We start from the raw sequence: 13,977 nt of genomic DNA, 5'->3' as shown, positions 1-13,977 counted from the left end.
AATTTTATCAGATTTACTTGTCTCACTGTTTATTTGAGTCAACTTTCATTTTCAAATTGTTAGAAATTTAAGTATTGCAGCATTCGTAGTATAGGGCATTCTTTAATTGAAATTATTGAAGTCTTGCAATTGTTAAGAGTCTTTAATTAAACTTATTTGGGGGCACAGTTTTTAAAATTCCAGAGATCTGCTCCTAGAAGCTATTGTAGCAATTTCAAACACCTACCTAGGAACCAGGGAACTATCAATTTGTGAACTTTTTTTTTTTTTAAAAAAGCCTTGTAGCTAGTTGCCTATTAACTATGTATTCCAGCTCTTGTCTCATTCCTAGAATTTAGTGACATGTGTACACTATATTTCTAGTTGGCAATTTCAAACTGAGTAAAGTAGTTTCAAGTACTGCCCCTGCCAAGTTGATATTTTTTAAAATAGAAAAATGTTAGTGAAAATATTTTGTTTAAAAAAAAAAAAAAAAAAAAAAGGAAGTATTTACATGGAAACTTCTGGTTATAATATTACAGCAAGTTACTGGTCCTTGCTAGCACCAAGTGCGTCACAGCAAACCACACAAAGAATTAAGGCACAGAGTTTGTGGTTTTCATACAATACAAAGAGGAAACAAAGTAACTTTTGCATTCCAAAAATTGGTAATGAGTTCTGAAATTAATTTAGGTCAGATCCCATGACCAACAGCAATCTATGCTTTCCCTTTCAGGCCTGAATACCTCCATGTACTAGGTATAAGAGGCTAGTTTGGGCATTAAACTTGTTTATCCATTTGGCCTATCTGTTGTAGTTACAAGCAGGTATAGTGCCCACTTAAAATGAACTGAGGCCAAATTCTTTCAGCTGGACCACTGTACTGGCCTCTCATTCACTGTGAACCTGTTCTGGATTTAGACTAATAGCAAAAGTCTCTCCTGACAGCTTAGTATACAACCCCAGTCTCCCCTATGACTTTAGTCATTATAGCTTTACCAGTCTAAAAAACCTTGTTTTTGGTTTAATGAAACTGTTCAATACCTTAATTATCCTTGTAAAACTGTCTCCTATGGAGTGTCCAGGAATGTAGCAGTGTCCATGGTAAAGAATTAAGATTGTAGAATTTAATATTTAACAATTTCCATTAAGTTTAAGGTTGTGCACCTCCATTTTACTTCCTAAAGACTCATGCCCTGGAATAAGGAAATCCTTGGAGGGCTATTCCCCAATAAACTGGGGTGGACGTTTCTCTCTGAAGGCAGCCATCCCTTCTTGGCGGTCTCTTGTAGGAATATTCTGCATTACAATAAAAAAAGCAGTTTATTTTATAAAGTTAGGCAGCCAATACTGAATTAAAATCACTGTCAATATATTAAGTAAAAGCTTTTATGGATATTAAATCAACATCTCAGAAGTAAGGTGGTCAACTGCCACATCTTACAAGGAGGAAAAGTTTAAATAACTTTCAGGGTAGGGCATAGCACGTGAGCACTTGATGCAGTCCAATGGACAATGCCATTGAATTTAATGGCACTGTCCTCCATTATGTACAGTAAGATCCACAAGCCCAAAATAACTCATTTTGAGGATACAAAGAAAATATTCCACTGGAAGAGAAGTCTTGCATGCTCCTGAAATACGGTTTTCAACCTAACCAGAAAACCTTCTGATATGCAGTACAACAGGAATCTAGTGTCCAATTCAACCAGCCCCCTTACATCACAATGTAAGGGCCCATGCTAGAAATGGTATACGTGGGTACATATGGCTAAATCTAGTGTAACATGCAATTTTTATTCAGTAAGATCAAGTAAGGGCCTTCATAGACCAAGTTCAGTCTGAGGCAGGTGCAGGAGTCCAACTAGCATTCATAGGAACCCTGTTAATGGGAAGGTAAAACTTAAATCCATGTTTAAGGGCTTGCCTATACAAGAAAGGCATTGTGGAATAAGTCAGGGTGGAATTTAAAACAGAACAGTTATTCTGGAAAGATGGCATGGACACTCTTATTCCAGAATAAGTATGCCTTTGTGATTTAAGATTAATCCACTTCTGAATTAGTTGAACTGATTCAGAGTCAGAATGTCCATAGATGAGGTTATTGCAGGATAGTTATTCTACAATAGCTACAATATAGACAAGCACTAAGGGACATCAGTAAGTTTTCAAATGTTTGTATGAGTTTTAACCATTAAACTTCTTATCTCATGGAAGTTGAGGCTATTACAGTATTTAGGAAATGTACAATGTGATTTTTAAAAAAAATTAAGATAACATACCTGTGCATAACACATTCCCTCAATAGCCATCCCCGATGCAATATCCACCTGAAGAGAAAAAAGTGATCTCTGAAGTACACAGCATTTAAACTGCAGTACCCTTTTGAGTATTTTCCATGATTAAAGGTCAGAGTTAATATTAAATTACTAACTCTAATCCTAGCATTACTGTTATAGTATTTACAGCTAACATGGAGTCAGAATCCTGCTCTACCAAACTGTTAGGCCTTGGCTACACTTGCAGCTGTACAGTGCTGTGAGGTAAACCTGTCTTTGTACAGCTGAGTAGGGAAAAGCGCTGCAGTCTGTCCACGCTGACAGCACAGTGGTGTGGCCACACTTGCAACATTTGCAGCTGTGTTGGGAGTGGTGCATTATGGGCAGCTATCCCAGCATTCATGGGGCTGCAACATGCTTTTCAAAACGGGGGTGGGGTGGAGTGTGGGGGGAAGAGAGTGCTTTTTGGAGCGCATCCGCACTCTATTTTGCAAGTTCCGAACTCCTGGCCCCCTGCTCATTCATTCACTCAAAGTGAGGAGCAAACTGTTTGCTTTTTCTCTGTGGTAGGAGCCCGCATTCCTGCAGCCAGTCACAACAGTGGAGAGGATTGGCCACTTGACAAGGTGATTAGTACAGTGCTGCAAGCGTTTACACTCACACCTGTGAGTCGCAGCCACTCCGCTGTATCTCTTATGCTTCTTGGGGAGGTGGAGTACCTGCAGCGGTGTACCCAGGGAGATACAGCACTGTAGGTGCCCTGCCAGTGTGGACGGGGAGTGAGTTACAGCACTGGGGGAGGCTTGACAGCGCTGTAACTCACAAGTTACAGGCCTTAATTTTGTTCATGCCTCAGGAGTCACTTACAAAGAGACTGATCCCTTATTGAAAACAGGGATTAGAATCCATTTACAGAACTTTCTTCATGACTGTTCTAAACATTTTTACTGTTGTTTTATGAGTCGCTCTTAAATTTTTGCTTCACTGAACGTTTCATAAACATTCTCTTGGGGGGGGGAAGTTACCTCTATCCCTCTGTTTATTGCCAGTTTACCCATTTTCACAGCGATGGGAGCCTTTAAAACAAAAAAGATAACTGAAGTCACTTCAGTGTATACTAAAAGGCAGTAGTTCATAGCCTCCAAGGGCAGGAGGGACCATTGTGATCTAGTCTGACTTCCTGTATAACAGTCCATATTATTCTTTCTTCCAAATAGAGCAGGGAAAAATGTTTTGCACACTGTTTTCAGCAAAAGAAATAAAGATTTGGCAACAGCAAGACTTTAAATTAATGTTTAGGTCTTTTTTTTTTTTTTTTTACAAGGACAAGGAACTGCCCCCCCCCATTAAAAATTAAAAAAACTTTCATTTTAACATTTCAAAACAATGTTTCAACTTTTACCTTTTTTTTTTTTTAAAAGGTCATTTTAAAATCTAGTCTAAATTGTTTTGACAATCTGTTTGGAAATTTTGAAAAAATTTTCAGTTTAATCCAAAACAATTTTTGTTTTGGGTTTTTTATTTGTTTGGAACTGTCAACAAACTGAAAAGTCAGTTATTCACCCAGCTTTTTCCAAAGGCAGTCTCTTGTCTTCAGGAGTTTGCAGTAAAGCTAATACTATATATAGCCAAAAAAGCAAAGACTGTCTACAGTTCATAACAGAATGTACTTTTAAGTATTCAAGCCAAAGTTTTCAGACTTGAGTGCCTAAATATATGGCCTGATTGTCAGAGGCGCTGAGCGCCCACAGCTTGCACTGAAACAGTGGTAGTGCTAAGTACCACTGAAAGACAAATTAGCAAAACAAAAATCAGCAGATTGAAAGTTATCACTTTTAGGGCTGGATGTGTACAGTGCTACCACTTTAGAGAGAGCAGTCCCAGATTGTTATTTCAAACAGTGTATGATGGTTATGTGTTCGACGCACAGAATAAGAATGTTCTAATGCTAAGGAACCGTTAGTTGTGTCTCCTACCATTCCTAATGGAAGTAAAATACAACAGCTAATGCAGTGGGAGACGATGAAGGCTATTTTGCTGGAGTCATTCAGATCCCGTTCATGAAGAGGAAACAAAAATAAGTGCTGTTTCTCACACTAATTTCAAAGATCTAATTTTCAAAGCTTGCCTCCTTTTTGCTGGTGTAAGCAATGACACCTAGAGGTCTGATTGTGCCCGCAAGTCAGCTAGTAGAGATCTACATTGCATCATTTGCACTTAATTGAATCTGCTAAGAGAGCGATTGGGTTGAAGATGCTTTAAGAAAAATAAGTCCCCCAAGATTTTAATATTTCATGGAAAGAGGTAAGAAGCTAGCCATGTTCCACAAAGTAGCCAAAACACATGAGCCAAATAAACAATACTGACCTGAGGGAGAATTTCTTTAGCCAAGGTTAATGCTCTCTGGTAAGCGGCATCCCCTTCATCATTCTGTGGCACTGTGTGGTTTACTAATCCTATTGAGAGTGCTTCTTGTCCATTAATCTGTCTGCCAGTGAAAATGAGTTCCTTAGCAAGACCTATTCCAATACAGCGGGGCAGGCGTTGGGTTCCACCTTAAGACAATATACCACATTATGGTTTTCTGAGAAAAAAATAGCAAAAACCACTCAAATATATATTACCTGTTTATACATGTGAAAAACATGGTGTTTTAGTAGTACCATGCACTATAGCCAGTCAGCTGAGGAGCTCAACGTTTCACACATTAAATCACAGCACCTCGGTGGAGTGAACAAGTATTCACATGTCGTATAAAGGGGAAAATGAAAGGGTGAAATGGTCTTCCTAAGATCACAGGACGTCAGTAGCAGAGCTCAGACAAACTCTGCAATTCTGACTCCCTGCTCCTTGCACTGGCTACTAGATAACACTTCTTTTGTATATAAAAGGATTTTCATCAAGTACCCTACAGTAAAATTCACATGTAGCTGTGAAAATATTAGAAGATTTAATGAAAATAGGTTACCTGCACCTGGAAGAAGTCCTCTGGTGGTCTCAATCAAGCCCATTTTAGCTGATGAAGCTATTTTTAAAGAAATTTTTTTTTAAAAAAGTTACTTTCTCAAACCAGAAGATAGCTGTTAACATTACACTAAGATCGTTTTCACTCAGAGAATGCCAGTGGATGAATCCCACTAGAGTCAATGGTGTCAAGTGGCTAAATTCCTTTCACACTAAACATGCCTCATTTTGTATTGAAAGGTATCAAAAATGCAACTAAAATGAGTGTGACTGCAGTGATTAGTCACATTCTGCGATTTGTGTGAACTTGCTTATGACGGGCATACTATTTGCTGAGCAAACTAGAGCTATGGATCTTGGCCTAAACACTTTTCTCTCACACACACACGTTTGTTCCACAAAAAGAGGAGAAATTTTGATGCCCGCTTTTGCTGAATAAAAGTCTCTCTGCCTATCTAACACCTTAGCACCAGCTGGAAAGTGATCTCTGTGCAAAGTTGATCTTTAGCATTCATTCAATGTGGGCATCCTGCAGCTAGACTCTCCATTCTCAATTGAAGACCAGCCTCAAATGCTAGTTCTTGTTGCATTTTTTAAGACGTAAGCTGTTTAAGACAAACAGCTTTGAGGTGTCTGTTGTACAATCAGAACATTTATCTTTTAAGGAGCATTAAGTTACCAAACTGCCATTTTGGGAGATTTCAGGAATAAGATGGGCCAGGTTACAACATTAACTTCAGGTAGCCAGAGAGGATGGGTGCTACAGTCAACCAACCGCAGCTACAAGTTAGGTGATGAGGAGCCTAGACTTAAATATCCTTTGTAGCTGACTGCTTCCAGGAAACTTGGCATTTTTTTCCCCCAGGAAAAAGGGGGCTAAGGGTGTGATATGAAGATTCAGAAGGGAGGTAGGAATTAAAGCATTTTGCTAACTTTTTAAAAAAAACTCACCCATTAATGTATATGCTGTATTTACTAGCGATATTAAGCATTTTCATATTAAGCAATAAGAAGGAAATCTGGTAGCACTATGAGAGTTATGTGGGGACACTTATTCCAAAGGCAGGGTGCACTGAAGAAGTTGCAGTACCTCACTGGACTGTGAGTCTCTAGAAGAGATTGTTACTCACCCCTGAAATGGATGCAAGTGGGGAGGAGGTTTTGGTTCTGTCTGAATTAGGCTTGGAATTAGCCTGAGATCAGACTTGTGCACACCAGGTCACTGGGTGATAAAATAAAACTGTCATAATTCAACTTGTCACATGATCTGAGATAATGGAGGTGTTTTGAAAAGAAATAGCAGCTCTCGGATCTTGTGCAAGTTACAAGTACATAGGGATGGCCCAGTCCCTCTGTTGATGTACTTTCTAAAGGATCTATTCTCATCAATGTGCAGGGACCTCACTGCTAAAAGTAGGTTGGACCAAACCAGAATTGATCAGTCACCCAATAAACCTGCTCTTAGTGGGCATTAACCATATACCCCTACCACCAACAGGAGATTAACCCCTTCCAAAAGAATTTTAGTGTAACTCATATTGATACCTCATCTAAAATTGTTTCCCCTTTTAAACAAAAGACATGCAGCTTTCTCAAATAGTTAAATGTCACCAAAATTTTAGGTAAGTGCCTATTCATTTCCTACATTACACAAGTTCCTGTATTAGCTTATCAGAAAGGGAACCAAACAGCCTTTAGCTTACTTTCAAATGTTGTTTAACTAAAACCAGTGATTACTTTAAATATCCCATATTTGGCAGTGCACATACCTGCTATTCGAAGATCACACGCTAATGCCAATTCCAATCCCCCACCCAATGCATAGCCTTCTATTGCAGCTATTGTGGGCATAGGCAGTGCAGCTATTAAAGACAAAACAGATTTGAAAGTTTAATTACAGGAGCAGTTTTTCACTGAGTGTTTCATGTAATTACATCTCAAATGTTCAAAGTTTGGTATGATGCTACGATTTCCGTAAGTCAAAAGGAACAAGGAAACGGTCTTCAAATGGTAAAAAGTTGTGCTTTTTTCCTTCCTCCTCCTCCTCTTTAAAAATAATTCCACATCATAAAGCACTGAAATGTAAAACAAAGTTTATTTTCTCAAACTAAAGCTCTGCCTCCTTGAAATGGAGATAACTGGATGTTCACATTTAATGTGTTACAATGGAACAGTCAATTAACAGATTCTACACTCTTGAGGCACTCTCCATGTTCCATTTTATATGGCTACAAATGGTCAGTCCCTACTGCTATCCAATTCAGCTGACCATTACATACTGCATTTAGTATGTTTATGAACATTACGTAAGTCTCCCAACACTTGTGAGCTAGGTGAGTCTCTCTCCCATTTTAAAGTTGGGGAAACCAAGGCACCTAGTGGTCAAGTATCTCTTGCAAAGAAAAAAACAAACAAATCACACTGAGTGAATAGAAAAGTTAGGAACAAAATCCGGAAGTGTTATCTTGAAGTTCCTGGTTCTAACTACTCAACAACACTCCCTCAAACATCACTTGGTGCTTTGTAACATGGAAGTCACATGTGGGTGCAGGTATTTTGGATAATACATTTATCTTCTTCTTACTGTTACTTTGATTGATATTCTAGTCAGATTCGTGTTTTAAACATCTAGCTAAAATATCTCCCTCCAGGGACAACAGAATAATGCAAGACGACAATTGACTGTGCAAATCCACACTTGTCTAAAAAGAGGTAAAATCTTCAGAGGCTATTCCAACTTGAAATTGACTCAATGATCCAAGCACCTTTACTATTCTATATAGGTTCTTGTATCACACCTATCCCTGTAGTATCTGAGCACCTTCCAGTATCATGCATTAAGTGACATGACTAACATCTGTCATGTATGGTTCATTCTTTCATATCCCCTCCCACTGGGGGAGAGCTGTGAGTGCTATGAAGTGGGGTTTTTTTGAGAGTGTATTTGCTGCTCTCATTTCCCTTAGAGAAGGTAGCTCCAAGAAGCGCACCTTGCACTTGGAGCAGAAGATAGTCCTTAGTTTTTTTAGATGGAAGTTCATTCCGCAGTCTGGACCAGGCCCCAAGAACCGTCTCTTGCATGGACGAGTTTTACCCTTTTAGGGGAGGTATCCTTATAAAGTTTCCCTGATATAGCACCACTGACTGCCCCCCACGGTGTGGGCATATATAGAAATAGATGTTTTATAACTGATCATTTACCAATTTCATCCATTAAACTTCTCAGCCTGTGAACAAAGTGTCCAACCTCTGTATCATTCATTTGGGCACGCTCCTTTAAGTCAGCGCCTAAAGTGTGGAGGAAAACAAAGAATTCAGTGATAGAAGAAAGGTAACAGGCAGTTGAGCAGCAGTGCTTGATGTGACTATGCAGGAGAGTCAAGTTCAAAAGCGGGATGACAACTCTCTAGACTACTGGAGCTTAGGTGCAGCATCCCTGGAATTCAAGCATTCAGGCTTTAAGAATGGTTGTGAAATGCTCTGCTCGGTTGCTGTCTTGTTAGACAGTTCCTAGAGCAGCACCAATTCCTATGCCTAAGGAGGTTAAATCTCAAAATTGCAGGGTAGGGGCCCTCCTGTGAGCAGCCCATGGGTCTAACCGGAAAGAAATGGTAATATAAAGAGAGAAGAGCTAGTCTTCAGAGGTAGCTTGCTCTGCCTGCTGAGGTCTCAATTTCTAAAGCAGGGAGTTACATATGCCTAGCCAGGACAAGGCAATGGTTTGTTCCTTGTTACCCCACAAGTCAAACTGATTTCCTTAAGTTTGTATTTACATCTGTTGCTTAGCATAGTCTAATCTGTACAACATAATTTGAAGGGATCTGTTTTTAATATCAAGTCACAGAACATTTGTTACATACCTGCACAAAACACGCCTTTGACTTCACTTTTAAACACTACCACGCGGATCCTTTCATCACAACGGAGACTTTCCAGAACTCTGAATAGCTAAGAGTTTAATCAAGAAGAGGAGTTAAGAAAAACTGAATGCGTCAAGCATCTAAATTACTATGCATGTTTAAATGACTGAAGACCCCTATATTTTGATAAAAGTTTAATTTCCTTGTTCTCGGTGGGCATAGGGATCTCTTAGAAAGCCAGCCTCAAGGATGGTCCTTGCTCCACACATGGTTTCTACAAGCCTCTCCTGAAACTCTTAGGATTCCCCTCTTTTCAATCCCATCCACAGAGATTTTTCTGCATCCCTGACTGTCCTTCCTCTTCAGAGTTGCGCAAGGCTTCCTCTGAAACAGATCAGTCCCCAATTTGACCAAAAAGGTTGCTTATGACCAACACAAAGTCTCCTTTCCCCAGGGACTAAGCCGCCTTTTGACTACTCCCAGCCCCTGCTGGCCTAGCAACAAAGGACATAGCTCTAGTCTCAGACTTGGATCTCACACATGGTATCTCACTTCAGTAGGCCTAGACCATCGAGCTGAACCCAGCCCAAGTTGTTAGGCCCAAACAATGGACCTACATGCAAACTGCTTTGGGGTGAAATTCTAATACCTTCCAGACCCCTTCCATTTGTTGATTTTGAAGCCCAGTCCTACTGCAGGACGGACATTAAGGAAACCAAATACACAACTGGTTGTTATCGAACAGTGAATTTACACAGGTTCATTCACTAACAGTAAATTGTATATTTGATTAAAATAAAATAATGTACTAGATACAACAATGATTAGATTGCCAAAAGTAAATACCAGGGAGATTTCTGAAAGTAAGCAAGATGGGACCATTCTGAAGGCACACATATTTTTTGCCGTAACAATCATGGCAGCATCTCTAAGTGGAATAATTTAGTGTTCGTTATAAAAGCCAGTCATATCTTGCTCCCTATCCAGAAATATTTTTGATAGTTCAAAGTTCCCCTGTTAGGAGATTGACAACAATAAATTCTTGCTTCTTTACTTTGGTGCATCTCTGATCTGTGAGTTCATTTTCCCTAGCTGGCAACACAACATGCTCTAAGTTTTTCCTCTTTGATAGACAGTGGAAACCTGAGATCATGAATATCCAGGAGCTACTAATGCCCCAAGATACGGGGAAAAGGAGACACTGCAGCTCTGGAAGGCGCATCCAACAAAAATGTAGCAGTGTCCCCATCTGTAAAATGGGAGTAACTATACTTAACCTATTTTCCAGCCTCTTTAGAGTGGTGAGAATTAGTTAGTAAGTGTAAAGTCTTACATATTAAAAAAAAATGCCAAAATACAAAGTGATTGGGTGCTTAAGTTTTCTCTTCTGCAATTACTATGGCCATTTTACTTCTACAGGATACATTTAGATATGGTTTAGAATTGTGATCAGTATTTAGTCTAGAGATAGAGAAGCAGATATACTTACTTCATTAACAAGTACTCTTCCCAGTGAATTTCTGGCATGGGCTCTGTTCATCAGGATTTCAGCAATTCCTTTAGTAAAAAGAGACAATTTCAGTTACATTTTGTTTAAAGATACAAGTTATATTTGACATGGCAAGTCTTCTTAGAACAATAGCCCCAAGTACTATAACTCTTCTTTCTTGAGACTTTGTATAAAGATTTTTTAAAATATAAAGTAGGCTGCTTAAGTGAGTGAGTTTTAAATGGAACATGCCAGACCACATTGTGAAATTCAGCACTACAGAATCAATGTAAGGTTACATAATACTTCAAAAATGTAGCTAAATAATCCTTTAATTTAAAAGTGGACCTCTTGTCTAACTTGGCAGTTCTAGGTGTTCTTTGCATTTTTTTAAACCTAAGAACAGACTGGATCCATGTAACAGTTCCAATTTGCATGCTGTTCTGCTTTCCCCATACTGTCTTCCTGCTTGGATTAGCTGTTCAGGTATTTTCCTTAATGGAGAAAACCTTCTTCCCATACCTACTGCTTACAGGAGAACAACAGCACAAACTGGACAATATCAGTAATGGTTCATTGTCCAGAGCCATCTGGAAAATGCAAATCCATTTCTCATAATTAAGCTGTTGTGTAATCACTAGTTTAAGAATCAGGGGCCTTGCCTTGCTCAAGGTTCTCAAAGTCCAGCAAAAAAAAGACAACACATTGTCCGTAGAATATTAACATACAGCTTCTCCGTGTCATGCTGTTCTTGAAAGAAAAACAGCCTCAGAAATGATGGGCTGTAGCGAAGCCATTTCCAAAGTTCTCACTGGTGTAGAACACAAAGGGGACATGGGTTCCATTTCCAATACCCCACACATTCTGTGAGGGTGGGCATTAATAACTTCCTCATTTATTTACAGGCATTTCTATTGTGCTCATCACCTTCTCTGAGCGTCTCATGAGTAAGAATGAATAGGTCCCCATCATCACAGGATGTTGTGAAGTATCATCCCCATTTTACAGCTAGGGAAAGCGAGGCAGAGAGGTGAATTGACTTGCCCAAGGTCACACAGCAAACTTGTAGCAGAGCAAAAAATGGAACCCAGATCTCCTGTCTCCCAACGACTGACAGTTGTGAATCTGTACAGTTCCTTTTTTCCTGGTTGGACTCTTACTCCTAATTTCCCTAGTCCTGTCCAGCTCCAAATTTGCTCTATGATCCTATTGCTGCTGTAGATGAAGATGCACAACAAAATATACAAGGTTAATATTTTCTACACTGCTAGAAGATCTTTACATTTGAGCCACTGCCTTTGTGACTGGCTGGCTGGTGCGATATCACCATCGACCAAATGGAAGAGAAAAGTCAACTAGCAATAAAGACATGTGCAACAGCTGGCATAGGGCTACAATGGAAGCGAGCACTATGAAAACTGTACAAAACCAAAACATTGCAGAAGAAACTAGAGAACCTGTTTTGCAAATCCCAGAACAAGTTAACCTCCTTGAAAGCTTGTTGTGTGGAAATCTTACCTTATCCTCAAATTGACCTGCAACTCGTCTCCTCTAACCCTAAGGTTATCTGACCTTTATTACTGTACATTACTGACATCAGAAAAAAAATAAACTGAGTGAATGTAGAGAACAGATTATTTATATCCAAGTTCATTGCATGCTTCCTGCACAGCTCTTTTCCTGGTGCCCATCTGTGTTGGGTCTTTGTAGTTGTACCTGTCAGCCAACTGTGGACCAAATAAAGGACACCATGTAGGACAAAAAGATTATAGAGAACTTTATGAAATTTGCAACCTGAATAATCACCTTAACATGGTGTTTCAGCCCAAGCACAAATCAGTAAAGTTCATGCTGCACTATAGAAAAACTAACCTATCACAGGAGCCTGTTACAAGTCATTAGTACCACATATATGTAGAACATAAATCATTCCAATAGAGTAGATGGATCTGAAAGTGTTTCAGCCAACTTCCTGAATTACACTGAAGTCTTGCCAAGTCCAAGATTTAAGCACTGTTCAAGGTGACAGTTGGAATATGTTTTGTCCCTATGACACAGGCCTGGAGCTACCCCAGTTGTAACCAGATCCTTTAACATAGTTGCTTTTCGGGGGTAGATGGGAATTGTTTTTTGCCCCATCTCTGCTATCTATCTATGAATAAATACATACAGTTTGACAACAGTTCTGGTACAATATTCCTGGTTCTGCTTTGTTACAGAACAACATACTGCCCATATGGCCCATAGGTACTATGTGGATAGGCCCAGAGTGCATTCGAAATGGGTTTAAAATAAAGGCCGGGGCCCAAGTCTCTAGCTGGCCTAATGCTCGTTATAATCTGGCTACTGTACAGTTTACTCCAGCCTATACAGACCTGGCAGGGTCAGCTCATGATCAGGCACATGATTATTAGCAGCTGTTAAACTGGACTGTGTGTTTTATAGGGTAGGCTGGGGTTTTCTCTGTTTCTGGATTGTTGCAACTTCCCTGGAGGATAGCCGCAGTTTCAGTCTGCACATTTCAGGGGAGGATTTAGTTGCCAGCTACGATTTCGGGGTAGGGAGGAGAGAAAGCCCCTCTACGGAGTTACTTCGTGTAGCTCGGAAAACGGAGTCATGTTTGTGGGCCAAGACTTGAGTAGCGCAGGGGGAGAGGTAGGGGATGAGAGCGGATTCCCTCCTGCAGCTACCTCCATTCTAGGGGAGGAAGCTGCCTGGCCAGCACCGGACTTTCTACTTCTCCCTCCCCTGGGACTGGAGGGGCGGGTCTAGACTCACCGCTGCTTTCCCCGCCGTGCACATTGACCAGGATCTCCTTCCCCCCAGACGAGGATCTCTTGCTGTGGCCGCCGACCCCTCGGGGGTGCGGCGCGGTGAGCGCCCTGCACCCAGCTGCAGCTCTCCCCAGCCGAAGCATTGGGCTATTTTTCAAGGCTTTCAAAGCGACAACGGCGGCGGCTTCCTCCTGCACCTACGTCCAGGTTTGGGGAGAAGCTCTGCTGCGCCACCCTCTGGCGGAAATGCTTCCCGCAGCCTCCAGAGGGCAGGGGAAAGTAGGACCCACCACTCCAGCAAAATTGCAACTGGGCTTGGCTCTGATTGAATAGGAGCCGGAGCCAGACCCTACTGGGGGCTCAGAAAAGGTTGCTGATTTATTTAAATGATGGTAGGAAGCTACCATCAGAAATGGCAGGAAATACTGAGGGACTGCAAGGAGAGGTGACAGGTTATATAGACCTGAAGCATTGCTCTGTGTGGCTCAAAAGCTTTTCTCTCTCACCAACAGAGACTGATCTAATAAAATATATCATCTCACCCACCTTGTCTCTCAGGTTATATGAGAGGCAGTTGCCATCTACAAAATCTATGGCTTTGATCCTGCCACCCTTGAATTTTAAGCACTGCA

General features: G+C 40.5%; 1 protein-coding gene across 1 annotated transcript; it reads right to left on the bottom strand.

The window, feature by feature from the left end:
- Positions 1-575: 575 nt before the first annotated feature.
- On the bottom strand, positions 576-13,593 carry ECHDC2 (enoyl-CoA hydratase domain containing 2). The gene is made up of 10 exons (XM_034778566.1): positions 13,350-13,593; positions 10,572-10,639; positions 9,083-9,170; positions 8,424-8,510; positions 6,992-7,084; positions 5,227-5,283; positions 4,626-4,813; positions 3,284-3,334; positions 2,262-2,309; positions 576-1,278 (listed from the first exon to the last, which is right to left on the bottom strand). The coding sequence occupies exons 1-10, from the start codon at positions 13,486-13,488 to the stop codon at positions 1,201-1,203; spliced, it is 897 nt and encodes a 298-aa protein (XP_034634457.1). The 5' UTR covers positions 13,489-13,593; the 3' UTR covers positions 576-1,200.
- Positions 13,594-13,977: the final 384 nt, after the last annotated feature.

The sequence above is a fragment of the Trachemys scripta genome, chromosome 8 (genome assembly GCF_013100865.1).
Source record: "Trachemys scripta elegans isolate TJP31775 chromosome 8, CAS_Tse_1.0, whole genome shotgun sequence".
Lineage (NCBI taxonomy): Eukaryota > Metazoa > Chordata > Testudines > Emydidae > Trachemys > Trachemys scripta.
Note: the sequence above shows the minus strand (reverse complement) of the source record. Positions and strands in the feature narration are given on the sequence as shown.